The sequence below is a fragment of the Trachinotus anak genome, unplaced genomic scaffold (assembly GCF_046630095.1).
Source record: "Trachinotus anak isolate AG129_WGS33_773 ecotype Australia unplaced genomic scaffold, CSIRO_AGI_Tana_v1 ptg000007l, whole genome shotgun sequence".
NCBI lineage: Eukaryota > Metazoa > Chordata > Actinopteri > Carangiformes > Carangidae > Trachinotus > Trachinotus anak.
Genome location: NW_027273858.1, coordinates 6,440,001 through 6,462,105, shown reverse-complemented (window position 1 = coordinate 6,462,105; position 22,105 = coordinate 6,440,001). Strand labels below are relative to the sequence as shown.

Here is a 22,105-nt window from a genome sequence, read left to right as displayed (position 1 = left end):
TTTATGGCTTTTTGTCTGATATCTGTCACAGGTGTGACTGTGTGCTCATTTCAATGGCAGCAGTGCAGTACCTGGGAGCACTAATGTTTCTGTCGTGACTACCTTAGTACACTTCTTTTTACATTACATTTATTTCCTTAGATTAGAATTCGTTTTTATAAGCTTTTATTTTCTCAAATCAGTGTATACTGTCACATCTACATGTATAAAAACAGTATATGTATTTTTTGAGAGTTTTAATCGGACAGAAACTTATTATGAAATAAGGTGCATAACTCTGCATTTCAAATAATAAAGTATAAACCCCATTTGTGGGGAAAAAACACACATTTTCTTTTTCAGGTTATCCACCAATGGTGTAAAGCATAAATGAGTGCACACCCTCTGAAACACAATTTGGCTTCTATATGATGATTTTCTTATGAAAATGATTAAGGGTTATGTTGCAAAAATTAGTATACTGTTTTGCAGCGATTGCATCACTCTCAGACTGGAGCAACACATGGTAGAATACTGTCTGGAGACCTGAGAGAGAAATCTATTTCAATGCACAGAGGAGGACAGAGGTACAACCCCTGATCTAAGAAAAGTTGCCAAATTTATATAATTCGCTCTTATAAATGACATAAATTTCTGTGTTATTGTTAAAAATAACAAATTTCAGTTTTGTTATCTTTCCATGAATTTTAACGGTGATCATTTAGGGAAAAGTTTAAACTCTAGTGCATGTCTGCTGTTTTATTAAATGTGCTACAGTTAAGGTGGTTTTCTGTGCATAAGCTTTTCAGACTAGTGTCTTGCAGCAACAGTATTGTTTATAGACATAACATTTATCAATCTTACAGTTAAACTCTCTCTTTCTCAAAAAGAAACTGTTACAGTACATACTGTTCATCAACACATGATACAGACATAATAGTTTAAATAAGTAAAAACGTCACTGATTTGCTTTTGATATTTTTGGGACAAAAAAAATAAATTACAGATTTTTGCAAGACAAAGAAACTAAAATGTTTTAATCCCTAAAAATTCATAGAAGTGCAAAAGATCAACTAGATTCCAGCATATGAAATAGGCAGCCAAATCCCATCAGGAAAGGCTATTGCACACATGGCATGAGATGATAATATCAAGTCCAGACCAGAGTAGGCACTCTTAGAATATGTTTTACATAAAATACTTTAACAAACACTGCACCCTGTGCACTTAAAAGTACATCTTTGTACAAAAATCTCACTTTGGTGTACATTTTCATCCAACAACCTACTAACAGTACCCCTGCTCTTGCAGACTGAAGTCTCCTTTTCCAGCAGTGTGAGGTGGAATAAAGATAAATATTACATTTCCAGGAATACTTTTCCTTGTGTATGCAATGAGTGTCATTTTTACAATTATAAAAATGACAGTCTCTGAAAAGCGGGTTTTTATGAAGCTCTACAGAGACGAAGACTACAGTTTAAAATAGAAATAAAAATGATTTACCAACGAGAAAAACTGACCTATAAGCACATGGAGGGGTGTGTTGTACCTGAAAACACACTTCACGCGACACCACAGACTTTGCTCTGACACCTGCTAACAATGTGAAAACTAACAGCAACCATGAAAGGTTTTGACAGGTTTTACACAGAGGAGCACCATGTGATGTGTGGTGAGAAAATTTTGTCATGCTCCATAATACCCTGAGCATAGAAGTGCAAATTAGTTAAGGCTGCTATCATTGATTTCTGACCACTAGAGGGCAGAAGACACAAAAGTAGATGACAAGTAACTAAAACCCACATTCCCACTGTGCTTAGGATGTGAAAACAAGAACAAAACATCTAAAGCACCCACAGCAAAAGAGATGTGGTATGTTTCTCTAAAGTAAAGCTCCTTTAATAAGGAGGCAAAAGAGCCAGCATAGCTGGTCTGCACATGTAGACATTGGTTGGTCTCATTATGTACCAAATAATCTTTGAAAAGCACTTACTGTAATCTCAGGCAGGACAAGGTTGTGATCAGAAATCAGTTATAGCAGCTATAATATCTTTATTAACAGTAACTAAATTTAAATCGTTAAACACATAGGGAAGTAAAATTGAATATTGTGCGTTTAAATTAACCGAATTGTAATCCTTTCCACATGCGTGTTAATATGCTCAGTCTATTATAAAATGTTTTTCAGTTACTCATTCTCCGTACTGATGTTGCAAGGGCTCAGAGGAACAAGATTTGGATAACCTTAAAAACACATATGAAAATAAATCACTGTTTCACCGTTAGAATTTTTCTATTTACTCATCTATGTGGAAGATTAAATTATTTAATAACTCCTGAAACTTTTGAAATACATATCTGTTCCCATATGGAGCTCTACTGACACCCTCTTCTCGTAAATATCTCTCAACCTTCCCCCTTCCTTTTTTGTCTTCTTACTTTTCCTCCTCTCTTCTCATTTGCGTCCTCCCTTCAGGTTGTTTATGTAGTCTTTGACGGTGTTTTCAATGTTGGGAACAGCATAATTTTGTGCTGCATAGATTCCTGTGCATGTTCCTACGGCAACACCCAGCAATGCTGAGGAGCGTAGCCTAGCAACAATGTACCCGGCCAGAAAACCCTTCAGGAAAGGAGAAGCAATCAGACTGCCTCCCTGGAGAAGAAAGGTGAGAAGAGAGCCGGTCAGGTACTTGGTAAACTGACAGGTGGTTTTACATCTACATCTGCATACTGCAAACAGCTTTCATGTTTCTACAGCTGCTGGCATGTGAACACAATCCAAGGCAGAGTAACATGAGCGTGTTAGTGCCTGTGTGGGGCTTACTGGAGGAACTCCAGCCTGTATCTCATCCTCCACCCGTCTCTGAATGTCCTCCAGCTGGTCCTTCAACTCCACCAGGTCCTTAAGCTGGCCCAGAGGATTCTACACACCCGTGTGGATGTTTACACAAGCAGACACACAAACAACATGTTAGTGGAGTTCACCAGTGTTTCCTAAAACCTGGGGCCCTCTAGGAGATTAATTGCCCAATTAATGATCAGCAAACACACAGCATTGCTATTTTTAAGTTAACAACCATAACTCACAGCAAACTACAGGTTAACGCTAATTATACCTCTTCATACTGTGGCCAATAACTTACAATATGAAATAGTGCATTTATATTAATTAGTGTAGGTCATGTTTTCCTCGTGCCCAAAGTGTTTGTCTCAACATCGACACACTTTTCAAACATTTCAAAATGAACTAACTCGTAACGGTAAATCAGCTAGCTTAGCTTTGGGTTAGCAGTTAGCCACAGGCTTATTCTTACATCTATTTTATCAGCTTGCCAGTGCTGTGTTAAGAAAAACGCCCTTAACAAACCCTGTGTCACTTAAATTAATGTAGATGAACTAACCAGTCAGCTACCTGGCACTTACAGGTTACTAAATAAGCTAAATAAGCAGTTAAGCTAGAATAGCTTCGGGATAGCCTGCCTGCATACTGTTTACTTCACAAGCTAACGTTAACTGATTCCTGTTTACGACACTGTAAATTGGGCAGATTGGTATAATAACAATATCAAATGTCAAAAGTACAACTTTAGTTTAACGTTATAAAGTTAAAGACCGACCTTGTCGTTTGCCATAGTTCCACTGGTGTGTCGATGCCACCTCTTTCTTCTTCTGTGGTACCGCTCCGCCCCGCTCTTCTTCTTCTACTGACTTTGTTGAAAATTAAACCTTTCTGCCCTCTATTGGTCACACCCTGCCTAGGGTTTTTAGATTTTCTTCATAATTAGTAGTGATTTTCATTATAAAACGAACAATTCCACTGATTATCTTTCTCACTGTAGAAATTACATAGGTCTACTGTGTGTATAGATACATCTTCAGGGTTATTATAACTGGAATCTTCAAAATATTTAACACAGCTCACATAATCATTATGTCCTCACATGTCCCTGACCTCCCTTTGCACGTTGAAACCCCTTCAAGTTTGAGTTTCGTGTAATGATAGCAAAAATAATACAAAATAATCTGATGCATCTAACACTGGTTTAACCAGCCCTGCATTTTTTAAACCTTTCAGTTTTTGCACCATATTGCCAAATGTCTCAGATAAAGTACTTTATCTTGCTATTATTGAGGAGGCAGTATGTTGCCTACACTTCACAAGTATTAAATCTACAGAGTAGGTTATACAAACATCCATATCATTACTCCAAGCTGACTGAGAGGAATCTGCCTAATTAACTTGGACTTACTCTGGGCAAAGTGTGCAGTGTGAGATACTGCATGAGAGAGCACAGATGATGAGATGTTGATAGAGGAAAAAAGAATGAGAGAGAGTTTGGGTAAATGATTAGAGAGACAGAAGGATAGTGTGTCATGGAAGCCATGAGATCCTCATTAATCAGAGCTGTTTAATTTGCCCACAACTCAGCCTGAAGAAGGAGGAAAGACAGTAAAGATTTAAAAGAAGAAGCAAAATGAGCCTTTTTCCCTCAGAATTATAACACAGTTTTAGTGATTACATTGTCTGAGTTGCATATAAAACATTGTGTGCTTTAAAGTTAAATTTAATGGGTCACTTTTCCTCTCCAAATACTGGCAGCCGGGATGATTGGTCACAAGTGTGACTCACTGTTAAAGCGAGAGTGAATGGCAGAGCTTGGAGTCACAGAGGGCGAGAGAGAGACTGAGAAAGAGGAAATATTAGAGACTTAACAGAGAACAAGCGAGTGATTGCTATCTCATAGAGAGCCAGGAGGAGACAGGAAGACTGTACAGTACAAAATGTAAAGGTCTCTCCCTTGGATTAATTTTAAATGATTAATCTTGCCATAACAAATGTTAACTTCTCATACAGAATGAGATGGTTTCTTCTGCAGCACTTTGCTACTTTAGAGGGCCTTAAAACTATTTAATCCTCACACTTGGCAAGAGAGAGAGTCCATTAACCTTTCCTTATTCAGGGTTATCACAGGACCAACCTGATATGGACCACAGTATTTAACAGTCTCTTCACGCTGGAATTAAACTGTTTTCACACCTCTCTTCCGTGAGACTGAACACTGGTTTGCAGGCGTTTAGGAGCTGGAAGGAGTGATGGAGGTAAGCTGTCTCTGATCTTCAGTGCTGTTGATGGTTTTGGGGGGAGTATTGATTTTGGCTGAGGTATATTTGGCTGACTAATCTTTGGACACCACTGTATAGGAAAGGTCATTGAAGCTTATGGTACAATCATTATAGTGATGCGCTTTGGGGTTGTGTGTATTCATAAACATCAGGGACAGCCAGAAGATTTACTGTATGTTTGGACCCTCAGCTTGAGAATTGAGAAGGATAATCTGTCATAATGTTATGAGATATTAAATAAGTTAAGTAAATATAAAACTGTTTATATTCTTTTAAGGCTTTTGTGACTAAAGCTTCATCTATTATTCAACGAGCCTCGCTGAGTTCTTACTCTTACATAACGACAGGGGTTTGTATAAATATGCCAAACAGTAATTGTGAGGGTTGTTTGTGCAGATACAGTTGTTGTAATTCAGACGAAGGGAAAAGAAAGCCCTGTGCAGCCTCAGGACATGAAAGCATGCAGCCTTTTAGGCTTTGAGGAGTACTTAAAAATGTACTTTATAGTCAATGCTAAGGGCACAGATCACTGTTTTCAGGAAAGTCACAAGATGCACTCATTCAACTGTGGGAGAAACAAGGGCTTTAGTAACCTTGAGTAGAATATGAATCTCAGTGATACACACACAAATTCTGTATTGTCAGCTTCAGCAGCTTCATATAAAGTAGTTAGATAGGCTACTTACAAATACTCAGATACGGTTGAAGGTATGTTGATGAATCTGTTCTTCATATGGGATGTGACACACACTTTGTAAGAGCGGTGAGACATGGGTGTACAGAGGTTGTTCACCAATATAACCGGGATAAAATACTAAAAGCATCTGAACTATTAGCTTTCTTCATTTTGAGTTATGTTGTCATCAGTGTACCTTTTGTGGTAGGATTTTATTTCTAAATACAATTATCTGGACTTGATATTACAAGCATTTATATTTTTTAGCTGCTGACAAAACACATACTCAGATTAAAAACTGGCACCAAGCTCCCCTACTAAGGAAGGGAAGCATAGAAAAACAAGTTATATCTTGGAAGGAAAATATTAGTTATTGGTTTTTATCACTGAGCGTGTAAACAAATTTCTCCCTGCTTCCCCTTGTGTCAAAAGCACTGAATTATAGTTTCATAACGTGCGCCCTGAGTCAGAGATGTTGTTTGCTCTGGGCTCAGTGCTGCGCTCGGCTCTGCTGCGTTTGGCTGCACTGCATTATGTTGGACGTTCTGTTGTGTTGTGTATAGATTTATTATCCCTGTGTATAAAATGTGCTTTGCATTGTGCTGCACTGCACTGTGCTATGTTGACTTGAAGTGCAACGGTATGCAGAGTGCACGTGTCATGTTTTGCAGTCTGGTGGGATCTGTTAATTGGGATCAATGAAAGCTTTTCAAAAGTCAGACACTTTTGATGTCTGGCAGAAAATGTGATGCTTTCCTCCACAGCTTAAACCTGGAAGCCTTTTAGCGTGGCTCAATGTTGTTCTGGGTTGAGTTGGCTCATGTTCTGCCAAGTTCCCTCATTAACCTCAGTGTTCAGTATTCAGCTGGCATTTCCACTGATGGCTACTGATACAGTACACTCTGCTAGCAGGGAGAAATGTGATTGGAATACAACAGGGCTGAATTAGAGGGAACGTGACTTTATAGATGGACCTAGATTTTTTGTGATGTAAGCTTAATCACGAATGCGCATGACTCAGCGTTGTTGAGATGGAATACAGTGCCACCAAAAAAAAAAAAATTTTTTAAATCATCTGCCACTTGAAAAAATTAAATATGGATTCTTTGTCTCATTGAACAGACAAATAAGTAAAGCAATATTTACCTCCCATGTAAATAAATCAGAGAGATTTTTCCAGACGTAAGAGAGAAGAGAAGAGAAGAGAAGAGAAGAGAAGAGAAGAGAAGAGAAGAGAAGAGAAGATTATATTGACTGTGGTGAAATTGGTCTGATATACACAATTATTCACAGACTAGATGTAAATTGCTGCTCAGGATCATTTGTATGGGTGGTTCAGGTTTCAGCTGTAGCATCCTCTAAGATGAGTTATACATCAATCCTTAGTATCACAATCCTTTCAGTGAAGAATGATAATGTGAAATTATCTATATTTTACTAAACAGTATTTGTATGTGCTGTTCAGTAAACAAAACGAAATACACTACAAACACTGTTACACTTTTACAATCCTGCTAGTTGACTTTGCATTATGCTCGTGTATGTTCTCTTTCCAAAACATAAACTGCGAAACAGAGTAATATGATCTTTCCTGACCATCACAATGATGATCAAAGTTTTCATATAATTGGCACACTTATTGTATTTTACTGTGTATTCATGTAATCTTTGAGAGTCAGCAGTTCAGCAGCAGTAGCTGGGAGTGAGGGCAAGCCATTAAAATGGATTGTTTCCGTTTCAAAGAGTGAAGGTGCACAGACTGTTTGCCACTACTGATTTCAACAATTTAAATTGTGTGTGTGTGTGTGTGTGCACGCGCATGTGCGTGTGTGTATAGCATATATGGGTTTGCCCAAATGCCAGCTATAAGCCAATTAAAGTTTTTAAGCTCTGTTGCTTCTCTGGCACACTGAGGCAAGCCAAAGTAAGGGAAGAGAGGTACTGCAGCCTCACTGCACCACTCTGCTGTGATGTGCCAAGGTGTGTGTGTCTGTGTGTGCAGTCAGAGGTGCATATGTGTAGCCAGATATAACACCCTGTCCACAGAGACAGTGGAGAGAGCAACACAGCTAAACGAGGAAGGGAAAAAACTATATCAGTATTGAGTTAGAAGTGGTGGAAATAAACGGAGAAAAATAGAGACGTGACTTTACATGTAGGCAGCAAACAAGTGTAAGTGTGTAAGAGGTAGAGTTGACAACATGTAAAGACAGTAAAAGGGATTGTGAGAATATGAAAGTCCCAAAAGAGGAGTTGAGGGGCTGCAACGAAAGAGAGAAACAGTGACAATGTGAAGGGAAGCATCATGTAGAGATACAGATATGAGCTTGTCCATTTACTCTGTCATCTGGATGCGCTGGTGTTTTACAGGAGGGTCTTTCCTTCCTCTGTGACGCTGCATCAGCATCACCACAACTCTCTCTGTCCCCTCTCTCTTTCTACCTCTTTCTTTGAGTTTCTCCACCCCTCCCTTCTCGTCTCTCCTGCTCTTCCTCACACATACGCTCTCACACTGGGGATGCCTGAATCGGTGGAAGTCCTGATCAGAGTCGTCGGAGTCCCTGGTCTGCTGGGACCTGAGCCTAACAGGTCTGTGATTAGCTACCATGAGAGATGAAGCGCTGCTTTCTGGAGGCACATTGGGGGAGGATTTCCTACAGCCTGTGCACATTTGCCAATACTGGTGAAGATAGAGATGCCCCTACTTTTTGACCACAGGGGCTTGATGATAATGAAAGCTATTTGGTGATGCATTTGGGGAATGTACAGCTTTAAACTCAGATCTTGTGTATTAAAGATACGGCTAATGCGGAAAGCTTTGTGATATTTTTTTCCCATATTCTCAACATCCTCTTACAAGACAGTCCACTGGAGCAGAACGCTTGCAGCAGACTGCTGCAAACAATAACACTTTTTGCTGAGTAATAATATGAGTGTATTTATTTTTTCAATATTTACAAAAGTGCAGTCAAGCTAACTGTACATGATGCATCCCAAAAAGGAAGAGTTTTCTTCAGCTATTAACAGGAGACTAAAAACTTAAGTTTTTTTAATCAAGACTGTACTATCTAGCCATATGGAGCTACGAGGACTCCGTGGCCCATTGGGTGGCCAGGACTTAAAGGGTCAGGGGTTAGGGTTTGGCGGCCTGGCCTCTGGGATTCCAGCGAGTTCCGTAATAACGGCAGTGCAGCAGCAGGACTACTCAGCCAGCGTCTGGCTTCGCAGGAGGGAGAAACTGGAACATGTAAGTCTCAAATACTGGAGCTGGGGTCTGAAAGACAGATGGAAGGAGGCTAAGGTGTAAATCAGGGGGTTAAAAGTCATTCAACAATTTAAGAGTTGCAAATTTGTTTGTAATAAATTGCTAAATCTTCTAATTAAAAGCTAGTGCAATAGGATCAAATGAAATGACAAACCCACCTAATATACTGTAGAGATTAAGTTGTTTTAGGCCAAACATGTTATTCTGTTGTTGATTTGCATACATGCAACCAAAAAAAAAATATCTGAGTAGTTATCCATTGTAGCATGGTCCCTTCATGCCTGATTCTTCAGGGAATGAAAACATTACACTGTGACTGTCTGGATAAATTAGCAGAGGAACACTGGGATCATACATGATACTACCAGGGTGTTGGCACTCAAATATGATAAAAACTGTGCTGAGGAACTCCAACTGGAAACCTTTGTTTGAATGGGACATACTGTGCAGTGTAAGTCTCTAAATGTTGCATGTTGTGGGAGACCTCATTTTATTGCTGGGGGAACAAGCTGTTTCTAATTTTACTCTCAGAAACACTGCCTTTCCTTCATTTCTTTGTGCAATTCAGCAGTCACTTTTGTTTTCTATTAGAGAGGAGTTCTCAGCAGACTCACTGTTAGTAGGTAAACAGTATCAGCATTCAACAGAAGGCTTAGGTGTAGAGATGTAATGTCGGGGAAAGGAATAGAAAAGGTGTGTGTTGAATATTTGATGCTGGAGAGGAACAGTGCCACGTCCAGCGAGCTGCTTTCTATGCCTGTCTGCATAACCAACTAGGATGATGAATCAGCCTGTCCCCTTTCTGCAGACCTACACACACACACACACACATAAAGTGCACACAGGCACTTAAATGCACACATACTGTAAGTGGGTTTTTGCAGGCATCAGGCCATACACACACACACACACACACACACACACACAGACAATCCATTTTTTAGACAAGTCTGCAGCAGTCGCTTGACAGACTTGAATTTTTGCAGTTTAACTCCACACCAAACCAAGCTCTAGGCACCCACACACACAGACAGGCACAGACACACACACGCACAATCTATGGAATATTTATATGTTATATGTTTATATTAATGTTTATTAGGTCACCTAATGTCCAGTATGTGTTGGCAACATCAGCAGTGAAGTCCGAAGTCTGAGACCACAAATGGGAAAGTAGTCTCAGACGTCTGGACCCCACTGTGACTGATTAGATTTCTTATTCTAGTCATGAAAAGTCTCCCACAGAATTTCCTTGAACTGAAGCAGCTCCGACCGACAGTACATGTAAAGATAGTGCAAGCGTTACCCTGCTAACACCGATGATAAATGAGGAGTAAGTAGGAGGAGAATGAGATAAGAAGTGGATATGAAGTGCCTCAGGCACATTGAGCGCTGCTGTCAAAGCTGCGTGATTCAAGTCACAAGTTCAGCAACAACTTGTCAAACTCTGAGTCAGTCATGAGTCTCAGGAAATCCAGAACTGAAGTGACACAAAACAGACAAGCACTTTTAAACTGTTTTAACCCCTTCAGTCGAAACATTTGCCTCTTAAAGCCTTATTTTGCTTGTAATACAGATGTGCTGCACATTTTCTTTGAAGCATAAGAAGTTCTTTGTAAACATGAAACATTTCATGTGAATAGTTGCATTGTATAAAGATGTATGATGGACTATATAACTGTTGGATTTAGGTTGTCTTAAAAAAACATATTTTTTCTGTAAACGGTGTGAGTGATGACAACTGTGAGCTTACAACATCATCAAAGCCAATTAATACCACAGGTAAAAGATTTATGTAATTAAACTATTAACTATTAAAACTATCTCCAGTCAAACACGTTACTAACTTCACTGACTGTCACCAATCACTTCAAGTATGAGCCTTACTTGAGGTCCCTTGGCAGTTTGGGATTTTGTGCTGCCCCCAGAGTTCGACGATCGTGAGAGAAACGTTGGTCGTCAATCACAAGTGGTGGTCTGAGCTCTGTGAGACAAGTCCCAGAGAGAGGCTGCATCAAAATCTGGACCAAAATAGCACAATATGACTGTCGGGACAACCAATCAAAATATGACGTGAAGCCACCAAAGCTAGTTTATTGTTTTGCTACACTTTCAAAGCACGAGAGCAGTGCAAATGGATGACGTGACTTGTGCTTATGCTATCATAGAGCTAACAGGCATCTGAAATGCCTCACAGCTGACTTTAGCAGACCCATGTCACACAGTCTGAGATGCAATGAACCTGTAAGATTATTGTCATTGCGCAGTCTGTGGGTGCGTTTCAACGGTCAGTTGAGTGCCAATGTTCTGGTGTTGGAATCATCAGCCTGTTTCCATCCGTGTATGTTTTGTTTTACTCACGTCTCTTTCCTGTTACATGAACCTATGCTCACTGATTCATTTCAGCTCATGAACAGTGTGGTTACTGTGGTTGTTTTTCTAAAACAATGTGAGTGCATCTAAGTGGGTTTAATCCCATTAGGAATCTGGTTAATGGCTGTATGGGTACTACATTATTTTATGTTAGCACTGTTCTGTACTTTGTAGTTCAGTAATGATAGCTAATATTTCACATGCTTGGTTTCGGATGCGCATTACACTCAGGTAAGTATTAAATTAAAGTTTCTGTTACGGCAGTCATTGGATCCAAAGAGCTTTGCTCTTAAGACGGACTTAGATGGAGGTAGATGAGGCAGCAGCTGACAGCCAGGCTGGGAGGCTAACTCCGGATCAAAGGCGATGAAACCTCTCAGATGAATTTTAAGGGTTGGCAGCTCAAAGTGGAGCTGGCTCCCCACGCTGAATGCATTTTCAATTTCACAGTGACTGTGCTCATGTACAGACCCCGGTCTGTTGTAATACTGGTCAAACTCTACAAGGCCCTGAGGCTTTGTCAACTTGAGACAAGCTGGTCTAAGAGTTTTATTTCACCTGGATCATGTTGATGATGAAGACGAAGATGGGAGTTACTCAGTTCAGACTGAAACAAAGAGGATTCATGCATTGTTGAGGGTTAACCATTGTATGAATTATCAGTATTGATTATATTTGGTGAAAACATATACTTCTGTAATCTTGCCCCTTGATTTGCAGTATTGCTCTGCACGGCAGATAGTACGCAGAGAAACTCACAGTAAAAACCAGTGGTTTCCAAACTCTACAGTAGGGGGTGGCTCCCTCCGGAGGTGCCATTCCAGGAGAATATTCATGACCAAGGGAAGAATGTGGGGTTGAACTAAACTTAAATTAAACTGATATTCATTTGTAAGATACAGTAATCTCAAGTTTACAACATGCCCATGGTTCTCAAACAGGTGATCAAACACAGCCAATCAGATCTAAGATACGACTAAGCCTGTCTTGCTGTTCACCATCAGTGAAGCAGGAAAGCTTTGTGTCTGTTCTTGTGTGAAAACCTGCAGTTCACATTTTTGGCTATGTGATTTTAAGAAGATTCTCCTTGACCTCTGTTAAGACAGCTGATAAAAAAATCAATTAATTTAGGTGCAGTTAAGAGGGGATGCTTCCAAGTTTAGGAAGCACTTTAATAGACTGTATGGCAGAATCACTGAAGGCTGACATATTTATATCTTCTCATGGCATATACCAAATGAGACTTCATTTGTTATGTGCAATTTCTAATTGTAAATATGGCTTTTAAAAATGAATTTTCACTTTATATAAGAGCAGATTTACAGACATTAACTGATTCACAAAAACACAGTGATGAACTTTGTGGGAACTTCAACTCAGCTACACATCTGCTCCCCAGAAAATCCTAAAAGACTTCCTGTTGTCATTCTTAACCCTTACAAATCTTTTTGATCGGGGACTATGAAGAAACCAGAGCCTCATTAAAGCTGCTGTCTTCTGTGGAGATTTCCTCCAAGCTGAACAAAGCCCCGCTGGCTGCTGTTCACTCACATTATCTGGTAAAGACTTAGGGCTTTGTCTCCACTTTCAAAGCAGCACAGATCTGACTTTTTCCAGTCAATGATGGACAAGTTTTCAGACTTTTGTATTTCTTTCATTTTTAATTGATGAGCTGACATTTATTCACCAGCAGGAAATACTCACCTTGAGATTTGTGCTGTAGCTGCGGCTGAGCGATAAAGGAGCTTCCCGGTGATGCAGTTAGATGGCTCTGATCTGTCAATAAGATTTTTCTGTGTCATCTTTGGCTCTTAGACATAAAAAAAACAGTCTCCCTTTCTCTTGTCAAGCAAACATGTTATGTGTTACAGTGAAAATGTTTCTCAGAAGAGTGTGATTAGTTAATTGAGGATGTTTTCTCATACCAATTAGACAGGATAGTGGTGGTGGTAGATAGTACACAGCCAGAGAAAGGAAACCAGCAAGATGAAAAAGGACACACTTCAGTGCCTGCGGGGGCGGATTAAAGTCAGGCGAGACTCGAGGATTTTTTTTGCCACCCAAGTTTCAAAAGATACTTCAGCAGAAGGAGAAAGAGAGATTTTACAGTAAAAAAAAAAAAATCTGTGTGAAGATACCTTTGTGAAGAGGCTCACTATCGTCAATCATCCACTCTCATCATTGTATTTAATTCTGGGTACCAATTAAATTTTTGTTTGGGGTGTTTTGCTCCCTGTTTGACAGCTTGGCTCATGTTCAGCTTCACTTCACTTCAGCAGCAACTGAACCCGAGGCAGCTGGCTTTGATTAAAGCTCTGTTCCTGTGTGTTCGCTTTAAACGTGTGATGCTGCAACAGTTGACAGCATATTTAATAGATAATTCACTCATTTCTCACTTGCATCAGCTGAAATGCATCACCAAATCGATGACACGGATGAACTCTCTCCGAAGCGCTCATCCTGCTTGTCAGTCACTTTGATGCACGCACTACAGTTAGTTGGACATAATCCGCTACAGATCACTTTGTTTTGGTCTCCATCTGCAGAAAATGCTTTACACATGAGGTGTTAGTGCAAAGTGACAGGATCCGACAATACAGTAGAATAGCAATACCACAATGTGAAAAAAACACATTAAGTACAAGTCTTCAAGTACACAACTTTACTTACGTAAGAGTAAATAAAGTATTATCACCAAAACTCACTTAAATGTCAAAAGAAAGGAATAATTATGCATAATGCCTTCTTTGTATTATGTATGTTTTTTAGTGTATATATCTGTAAATATCTATATCTATCTATAATGTGTTATTACTGATGAAAACTGCTGCTTTTTAAATATATGTGTCTCAAAAGCACCCAAACTGTATGAAAGTGCAGGTTAAATTGCTGGAACAGTCCTTTAATGTTGTAACTGTTCAAGGCGGAGCTTATATAAATGATTTTATATAGGTCTCAGGTTTGGGTAGTTTACTATAATATACAGCTAAATTCATCATGTTGCATTTACAGTAAATCCTTAATCTGAAAGTTAACTAGTAGCTGCAGCAATCAGATCAGTGTAGCAGAGTAAAACATACAATGTGCCCCTCTGAAATGTAGTGGAATAGAGGTATAAAATAGCATAACAAGGAAATACTCCAAGTACAGATACCTTAACTGTGTACAGTACAATACCTGAGTAAATGTAACTTGTTTTCTTCCAATGGACTTAAAATACATAAAAAAGGAGACATGCGTAAGGCATACGTTTAGTGAGATTAAAACATGACTCTGTTCATCATGTTTTGCACAGATTTTTTTTTGAATGAAAGATCAGTGCATATTTCCTTCCCCACTGCGAGATTGGATATATACCATTTAGACCTTTAGAACAGTAGAGGGAGCAGTTGCCTAATGTGAAAAAACATATTTGTACAAATAGAAGAAAATGTTCAGGTAAGATGGAAGCGACTACAAGTTTGTGTGTGTCTGTGCACACATCTCTGTCTGTGCATATGCAGGTGTGTGTTATACATCCTGTGATAATGAACACTATCAGTTTCAACGCTCTCCAGGATTCGGGGGTTTGAAGCATGCTGCCTGTCAGTTTCCTATATGAGATCTTTAAATCACACTCATCTCATTTACTCTAATTGGCTGTTTTTTTTTCTTTTTCCTTTGATGGGTTTCTTTCCTGTGTGGCACCTCAGACCTTGTTACCTCTCTCTCTCTCCCTCTCTCTCTCTTTACACACACACACACACACAGCTACATGCCGAGACAGATTTATGGGGAAAATTCACTGGCAGTCATACCCATGCTTTATCATGAGGTGAACTAATTAGGCAATTAGCTGAAACTCGTCGGACTCAGTTTCTGTGTGCAGTCTTTGAGAAAGACAAGTTAGTACAGTTGAAGAAGTGTTACATATCGTGTGATCTGAGGGTGCTGACTGATGTGTGAAATCCATATGTCATCAAAATGTCAGAGGGATTTAGCTGTGGAATGAATATCTGTGTGGATCTTCTCTTGTGAAGCAGCTCCCGGCATGTTAAGAGGCTGAGCATTTAGCTCAGACCTGAGATTAAACCAGAAACTTTCATGTTGTGTGTATTTCATAATCCAATTTAAGATTCCCTTCAGCCCTCCCTACTATCAAATGCTTTGTTTGCCGAATTTAACAGGCAAACAATTCACTGCCAGATGTAAAATTAGACGATTAGTACACTCTTTTGGCTCAGAAATGTTCATTGTTGCAGATATAAAAATAAAGCTCTGGCTTGCAGCTCAAACATTATTTAAGTGCAGTATCTTTCTGTGTGCTCGCAGGGATCATTTCTTAGTTTATGACTGATGACTGACTGAAGTGTGTGTTCTGCCTGAGTGATGATACTCCTGAACAGGTCAGGGTCTCTTAGCATCTTAATGGCTACAATTAAATGTATTTAGTTTTATTCCACCACTGCATTAATCAGTTATATGGTTTAGTGGGCTACACAAAGAAGACAGAAACACACGGTGTCTGTGTCTTATTTTCAGTATGCTGGTCTTAAATTAATGACTCATTTGCTTTAGCTAAATGCAATCAATTTACTGTTCTATTTATCAAGATAATGGATTATGTGTCAGTATGTGTGGCCACTTCTTCAGGCTTCATGTCTCCACCTGCTTATTCTAATCCATAGGCAGCTGAGGGTTGTTCAAATCTTGATATATGCTTCATGTACAAAATACAGTATTTGCAAGAGAATGAAAACAAGAGAAAGTGTCAAAAATTCCTGGGCAACTTTTAAACATGTGCATCCATCCTGTCACTCCATTTAGAGTCTGTATTTTGTCTTCACCCTTGAGATCCTGCAGTAAAATGATTTTAAAGCCACCAGCGTACTCCCTGATATAAATCCCCATCTGGTGCAGGTAGATGTTCTGTTTGTACAAAGAAGTGAAGTCGCATCAAGCAGCTGGTGTTTCTTGGTTCAGCACTTTTCCAGGCTGTCACATTCTGACAGTAAATCCCATAGAGGGTGTATAAACACACATGTATTAAAAGGTGTTTTGGAGCCTCACAGCCTCAGTTAAATGCCTAAATGTCAAAAATCTAAAGCTGTCGTTTCAGTGAACATTGCACAAAAACATCTGAAGTGAGTCCAGCAGGATGTTGAGGGGTCATGCTGTCCAGCTTCTGACAGTGATGGCTGACAAAGACCAGAGAGAAGCAGCAGCTTGACCTTTCACGAAGCCCAGCATCTGACAGCTCCCCACCACCAGCCACAGCAAAGGAACGCTAGAGCTGATTCCTGAAGACTGGCTGTGAAGCGACCTGAGCCAAACAGCAAATTGTCAATATAAGACTATAGGCCTCCATTGTTCTTTGTTGTGAGCAATGCCAAGTCAGCTAGAAACTCAAAGTTCTGCAGTGCAGCACAGTAACAAATCCCCTCCAACTTCTTCAGATGGATGGCAAAGACAAGCGCTGATGCAAATACAAACATAAAATATTCCGTGATGTTTTAATTTATAGCCAGTTCTTTGCTACTGTAATGACCCAGTATCCCCTCTCGGATGAAAGGAGAGGATTTTCAGAGAGAGTTCAGAGGCAGTCACAGCAGGTTGAAGTGCTGCTGAGCCAATCTGATATTCTGACATCAACTAATTAATCAGCCTCAGAGAAGTGATCAACTACTACAGCTTATATAGATGCCTTAAAGGCTCTTAAAGAGAGACGTGCAGATATATATTAAATATTAGACAGACAAATTACACATTAGAGATTAATGCTCTAGGATTGAAAGCCTTGTAGAGTTATGTTTATGAATCCACCATTGGCATTTCTGTGCTCACTGAGACGTCAGAGACTGATGGCGTCTCATGGCAGTGAAATCTGGTAGAATTATGTTATTGTGTGTGTGTGTGTGTGTGTGTGTGTGTGTGTGTGTGTGTGTGTGTGTGCACGCGTCTAGCATGACCCAGAGTAAAAAGTGTGTTTTGTTACGCTGCCTGTACCATCATCAATTCAGAAAATTAAATGTCATTAACTGAGTATAGCAGAGGTGGTTTATTGTTTATCACCTTTGCCCATATACTGTGTACAGGGAAACCAGGAAGTTTAAAACAGTTGTTATAGCCTATTAAAGTATATGTCCAGGGCCTTATGGTGGCTAATGTTAGCTAATATTACATGTCACAGATTTACATTTCAATGATTACATCACAAAAGTAAAACAAAAACAAACAGGTATACTGTACATTTAGAAGGACCAGATTAATTTTCCCCGAAACTACCACTGGATCACTCGTGGTTGACTTCAGAGCTGCTTGGAGATCTTGTTTGTTTGCTTTTCTTGCTTCTAAGTTTAATACCAGTTAACACTGTACCGTTAAAGTGCTAGGAGTATTTACAAGGAGTTTGTTGAAATATCTTTGTAGTCCTGCAGGTGATTTATGAAAGTTGGCTGGGTACAGTAATGATGTTTGTGTATGGGCTTTTATGGCCAGTAAAGTTGTATTAAGCTAGAGGGCGGCACGCTTCAGGCGGGGGTCCATAAAAGATATAACAAAGTATTTACAACAGATTTAACGATGAACAACACATTTGCAGTGTCTTCTAGTTCTCTTCTTGTTAATTCAGTCACAGCTTCAGCCCCTGAATGTTGGACTCACCTTCTACGTTATCATTTAAAGTAAGTTTAACAGCTTTTTTACAAAGTACATTTGCTTTTCTTATTGATGATTTTATTTTATTACTAAAAGTTATATGGCTAACAACCCCAAAGCTATCTCAGAGCTTAGAGTTGTGTTACTATAATGCAGTGACACTGGCTGACAACTGAATGACAAAAAAATGAAGAGAGATCCTCCATTGATTCAGTCCGAACTGCAGCCCTGTTTCTCTTCTCTTCTCTTCTCTTCTCTTCTCTTCTCTTCTCTTCCACTACATAATGAGCCCTGGCTTGTGAAGTGTGACAGCACCCTCTGTTGGCTGTCCTTTGTCAGTACACAGCTGCAGGGCAGACTGACTTTAAAAGATTTACTATCCCTACTCTGCATCTGATCGGAGGCTGCACTGCATCTCAATGTGCTGTGCTGATATTGCCATTGCATACTAAAACATGTGAATTCAACCTTCAGGAATTACTTTATGATACCTGTGCTTGATGTCACTGAACTCACTCACATTGACATTCACTCTTGAATACCACGTAGCATCGCTTGCAAATAGGGACAGGAAATAGGATGCATTAGTGTGTGTGTGTGTGTGTGTGTGTGTGTGTGTGTGTGTGTGTGTGTGTGCCCTGGGTTGCTGCGAGCTTGCCAGCTGTATCACGCAATCAAATAGAGAAGAGGACAGTAAAACAAAATAAGGATGTACATGTAAGGTGATATAATACTTTGTCACAGTTTATAATACAGGAGCATGATTGTCTGCAGGTTATTTCCTGTTATTTGCTCCATGCCTCTGAATCAGCATCAATAAGATGCTTTCCTGGAAATGTATTTTATTTCTAATTCAATTCATCTCAACAAATTGGACTAGTGCTGGAAAGAACACCCATGTATAATGTGTGTGTTACTGTAATTGCACAGAGATTAATTACGCAAGAGCAAGGGCAGGGTAGCTCACTATGACGCACAGTAGGTTGAGAGGACATGAGCAGGACAGGAGGACAGGTGAATGGATGGACAGTGGAAAGAGAGGAGACCCGTACCATCTATTTATCCTCTTTTCCCTGTGCCCCTCTCTCTCTGTGTCTTTGTGGGAGAACAGAGAAATGTGAGCTTTCTATTAGACGGGGAGGGTGGGGAGACATCGGGAGAAGGAGAGCGGGAGGGAGGGAGAGGGAGAGAGTTAGAAGGAGGTGGACAAACACATGATACTGTGAGACGAGAGGGGAGGAGGAAAGTGAGACAGAGAGGAGAAGGGAAGAAAGGAGGGAGGACAGGAAGCAGAAGGAGAGGAGAGTGAGATGATAGAAAAAGTGTGAATAGAAGCAAGATAGATAGATAGATAGAGGCAGATAGCATCATGTCATGACTTAGGTGTGTCTTTTTCTGTTGGAGTTTTCATTCATATAACAGCAGGAGAGACTAGGAGGAGCAGCACTTTCCCCCTCCAACACACACACACACACACACACGCACGTGCATTTACAAACACCATCACACACATTTTTGCTGTGGAGAGCAACGGACTCTCTTCCCCTGTGCAGGGAAGAGATACATTTTACAGCTAAAGCTGTAGACACGCACACACTTTGTGTTTGTCTCTTCACACACACCCAGAGGAGCACGTGTGTTTCATAGTGGACGAGCAACAGAGGGATGCACCATGAAGGTGAGCTCTGCTTATTATAAATTTGTTTAGTTTTTATATGTGTGTGTGTGTGTGTGTGTGTGTGTGTGTGTGTGTGTGTGTGTGTGTGTGTAGAGTTACCATTACTTGGCTAGAAATATTTGATTGTACTGTATCTTTCTGCATATCCATGCATACGATGCCTTCAGCACTGTGCAGACTCACTCTGACATGAGTATGTCTAGAAGAAGGTGCTGATGCTGACTTGATCGTGTGGATATTTCACTCAGTGGCTGACACAGTTTGCTGTGACTGTTGTACACCTGATAAACATGCCCGTCGGGTAAAATTACAGGCAGTCAACCTGTAAGCAGCAACACACACTTAGTGCAGCATCGCAACTCCTTTAGTACTTTTATGTCCTGTGAAGTGCTTCTCTGACACTGAGCAGAGCCAGTGAGACTTTTATGGGGGAGAAAATTAGGCTCAGACTGTCTTTGATTTACGTATCTATTCATTATGTAACTTCTACCTTTCTCTGTGAACTGGACACTTGTTATTTTATTTTGAGGTTATAGTGTGGAGTTTGGTGGTGAGGGTGTGATAAGGTGGATGGTTTGTGCATGTGGTTATGCTGTATTGTTGTGCTGCACCTACACAGTGTGTATATTTAAAAGCAAGGGCTGTGAATCACACACACTAGATATGACTTTGAGTCAGATGAAATAACAGATGCCTTTTTTTTGTCCCTGAATGCAACTTGAATGTATTTTGGATAATGAAATTAGCCTAATGTATTGTAGCTGTACCACTGGATTTCTATTGTATGAAGTATAAACTCCACTCAGAGATAGATTCACCTGTGAATGTCTTGGAAGAAGCACGTGGTTAAACTAAGAGACATGTTTTTGTGCGTAGTTTGTTTCGGTTGGATTTTGTATGGATTATTTTAATGAATTGCTTTCATTATTCCTGTATTATCTTTTGGGAAAAATGCTAATGCACATCTTATGCTTATGAAGTATAAACTTCACCACTGATGCGATTTTCTTTGATCCCACACACATCCAGTAATTCGTCAGTAGAAAGTAATTAGACCTGGAATGATGAATCAACTGATATTAGCTTATTGAAAACATGGTATAGTAATTTTTAGGAGACATGATTACGATTTTTGGGTATACATTGCCTCATAATTAACAAAACATTGCAGTACATAAACACCAAACTGTGTTAGAGGTCATTTAGAAAAAAGTTTGTCGACCAGAGAGCACTGATAAGTTTACTTTTCATCTGTAAAATGTCTCGCTTAGGATTTAGCTTAGTCACGGCTTTTTTAAAAAGATATTTGAGGGATACATTTATGCTTAAATGAGTGTTAATGGTTAAAAAAATGACTTTTAGGCGAAGAATTTTTACTTTCACTGTCACTATTGACCTCAAAATCCATTATGTATCGAGCTATAAAAAAAAGAAAGCATGCCTGTCACTGAATACAGGATATCACAAAAGAAATTGAAGTATACTGGAGGACAGCCAGACTAAGCTGACCCAGTGTCATCTCACTGTGAACTGCCCAGCTCTCATTGGCTGTTTGAGAGTGAATCCCTGCTCAGTGAACAATACATAACTCAGGTCCATTAAGATATTAGGCAGTAATCGCTTCGCTTTTTACTGTTATTTTATCCAGCGCATGATATCAGAGTAGAAATAAGCCCAAGACCTTTACAGCTTGCTTTTATCTTCCCCCATTACTCCTTCTTTCAACTCATCTTTCGCTCTGATTCTTCCTCTCTGCCTCTGTCCCTCTCTATTTCCTGGTCCCATCAGTCTTTCAGCCTGAGTGCACAGAGCACTGCCTGACAAGTGGGCTGCTGGGTCAAACTGGGCAAGTCTGACCCACTACACTTAGACTGTCTATCTGTGGGAAAGAGGAGAGAGGGGAGGAGAGATAGTGAAGGGAATGGAGAGAGTTCAAAAAACGGCAAAGTAAAGAAACAATGGGAGGGGCAGGGAGATGAAAGACTGAGAGAAGAGAAGAGAAGAGAAGAGGTGGCGTGACAGAGGGAACAGAGAGTCTTTCATAATTCTGCTCACAGACAGCAGCGGTATGCTGGGTACACAGACACACTCCCACATCAGTGCAAATGCACACACATGCACAAACACACACAAACAGACCCAGAAAAGCCATCAGACCATGGTGCAAAGCGCCTGCGGAGAATGGAGCCCAAACACCTGAAATGGTATCCATGGCAACCAAACTACTGGCTGCTGCATGTTAGTCGAAAAACAGTGGGACAGAGATCCAGAGTCAGTGCATTCACTGTGCGTGATATTTCTTCAAAGACAGTTCATTCTGGCCAGATCTCACTTCTTCAGGAGGCTTGTTTACACTGAAGGTTCAAGTTTGGAG

The 22,105-nt window shown here is 40.0% G+C and overlaps 2 protein-coding genes across 2 annotated transcripts in view; one reads left to right on the top strand and one right to left on the bottom strand.

Moving 5' to 3' along the window:
- Nucleotides 1-986: 986 nt before the first annotated feature.
- LOC139622660 (SLC35A4 upstream open reading frame protein-like) lies at nt 987-3,729 on the bottom strand. The gene is made up of 3 exons (XM_071480148.1): nt 3,597-3,729; nt 2,804-2,902; nt 987-2,632 (listed from the first exon to the last, which is right to left on the bottom strand). The coding sequence occupies exons 1-3, from the start codon at nt 3,609-3,611 to the stop codon at nt 2,435-2,437; spliced, it is 312 nt and encodes a 103-aa protein (XP_071336249.1). The 5' UTR covers nt 3,612-3,729; the 3' UTR covers nt 987-2,434.
- A 15,558-nt stretch (nt 3,730-19,287) lies between these two features.
- LOC139622658 (inactive phospholipase D5-like) overlaps nt 19,288-22,105 on the top strand; it is a 50,745-nt gene continuing 47,927 nt past the window's right edge. Inside the window, exon 1 of the mRNA XM_071480145.1 lies at nt 19,288-19,731. Coding sequence (XP_071336246.1) covers nt 19,726-19,731 — 6 coding nt within the window. The 5' untranslated portion in view covers nt 19,288-19,725. The remainder of the gene's footprint in view (nt 19,732-22,105) is intronic.

Bases quoted from the DNA above. Each gene is read 5' to 3' on its own strand.
- LOC139622660 (XM_071480148.1), bottom strand. The intron at 2,633-2,803 runs GTAAGCCCCACA...TTTCTTCTCCAG, and splicing joins TACAGGCTGGAGTTCCTCCA to GGAGGCAGTCTGATTGCTTC.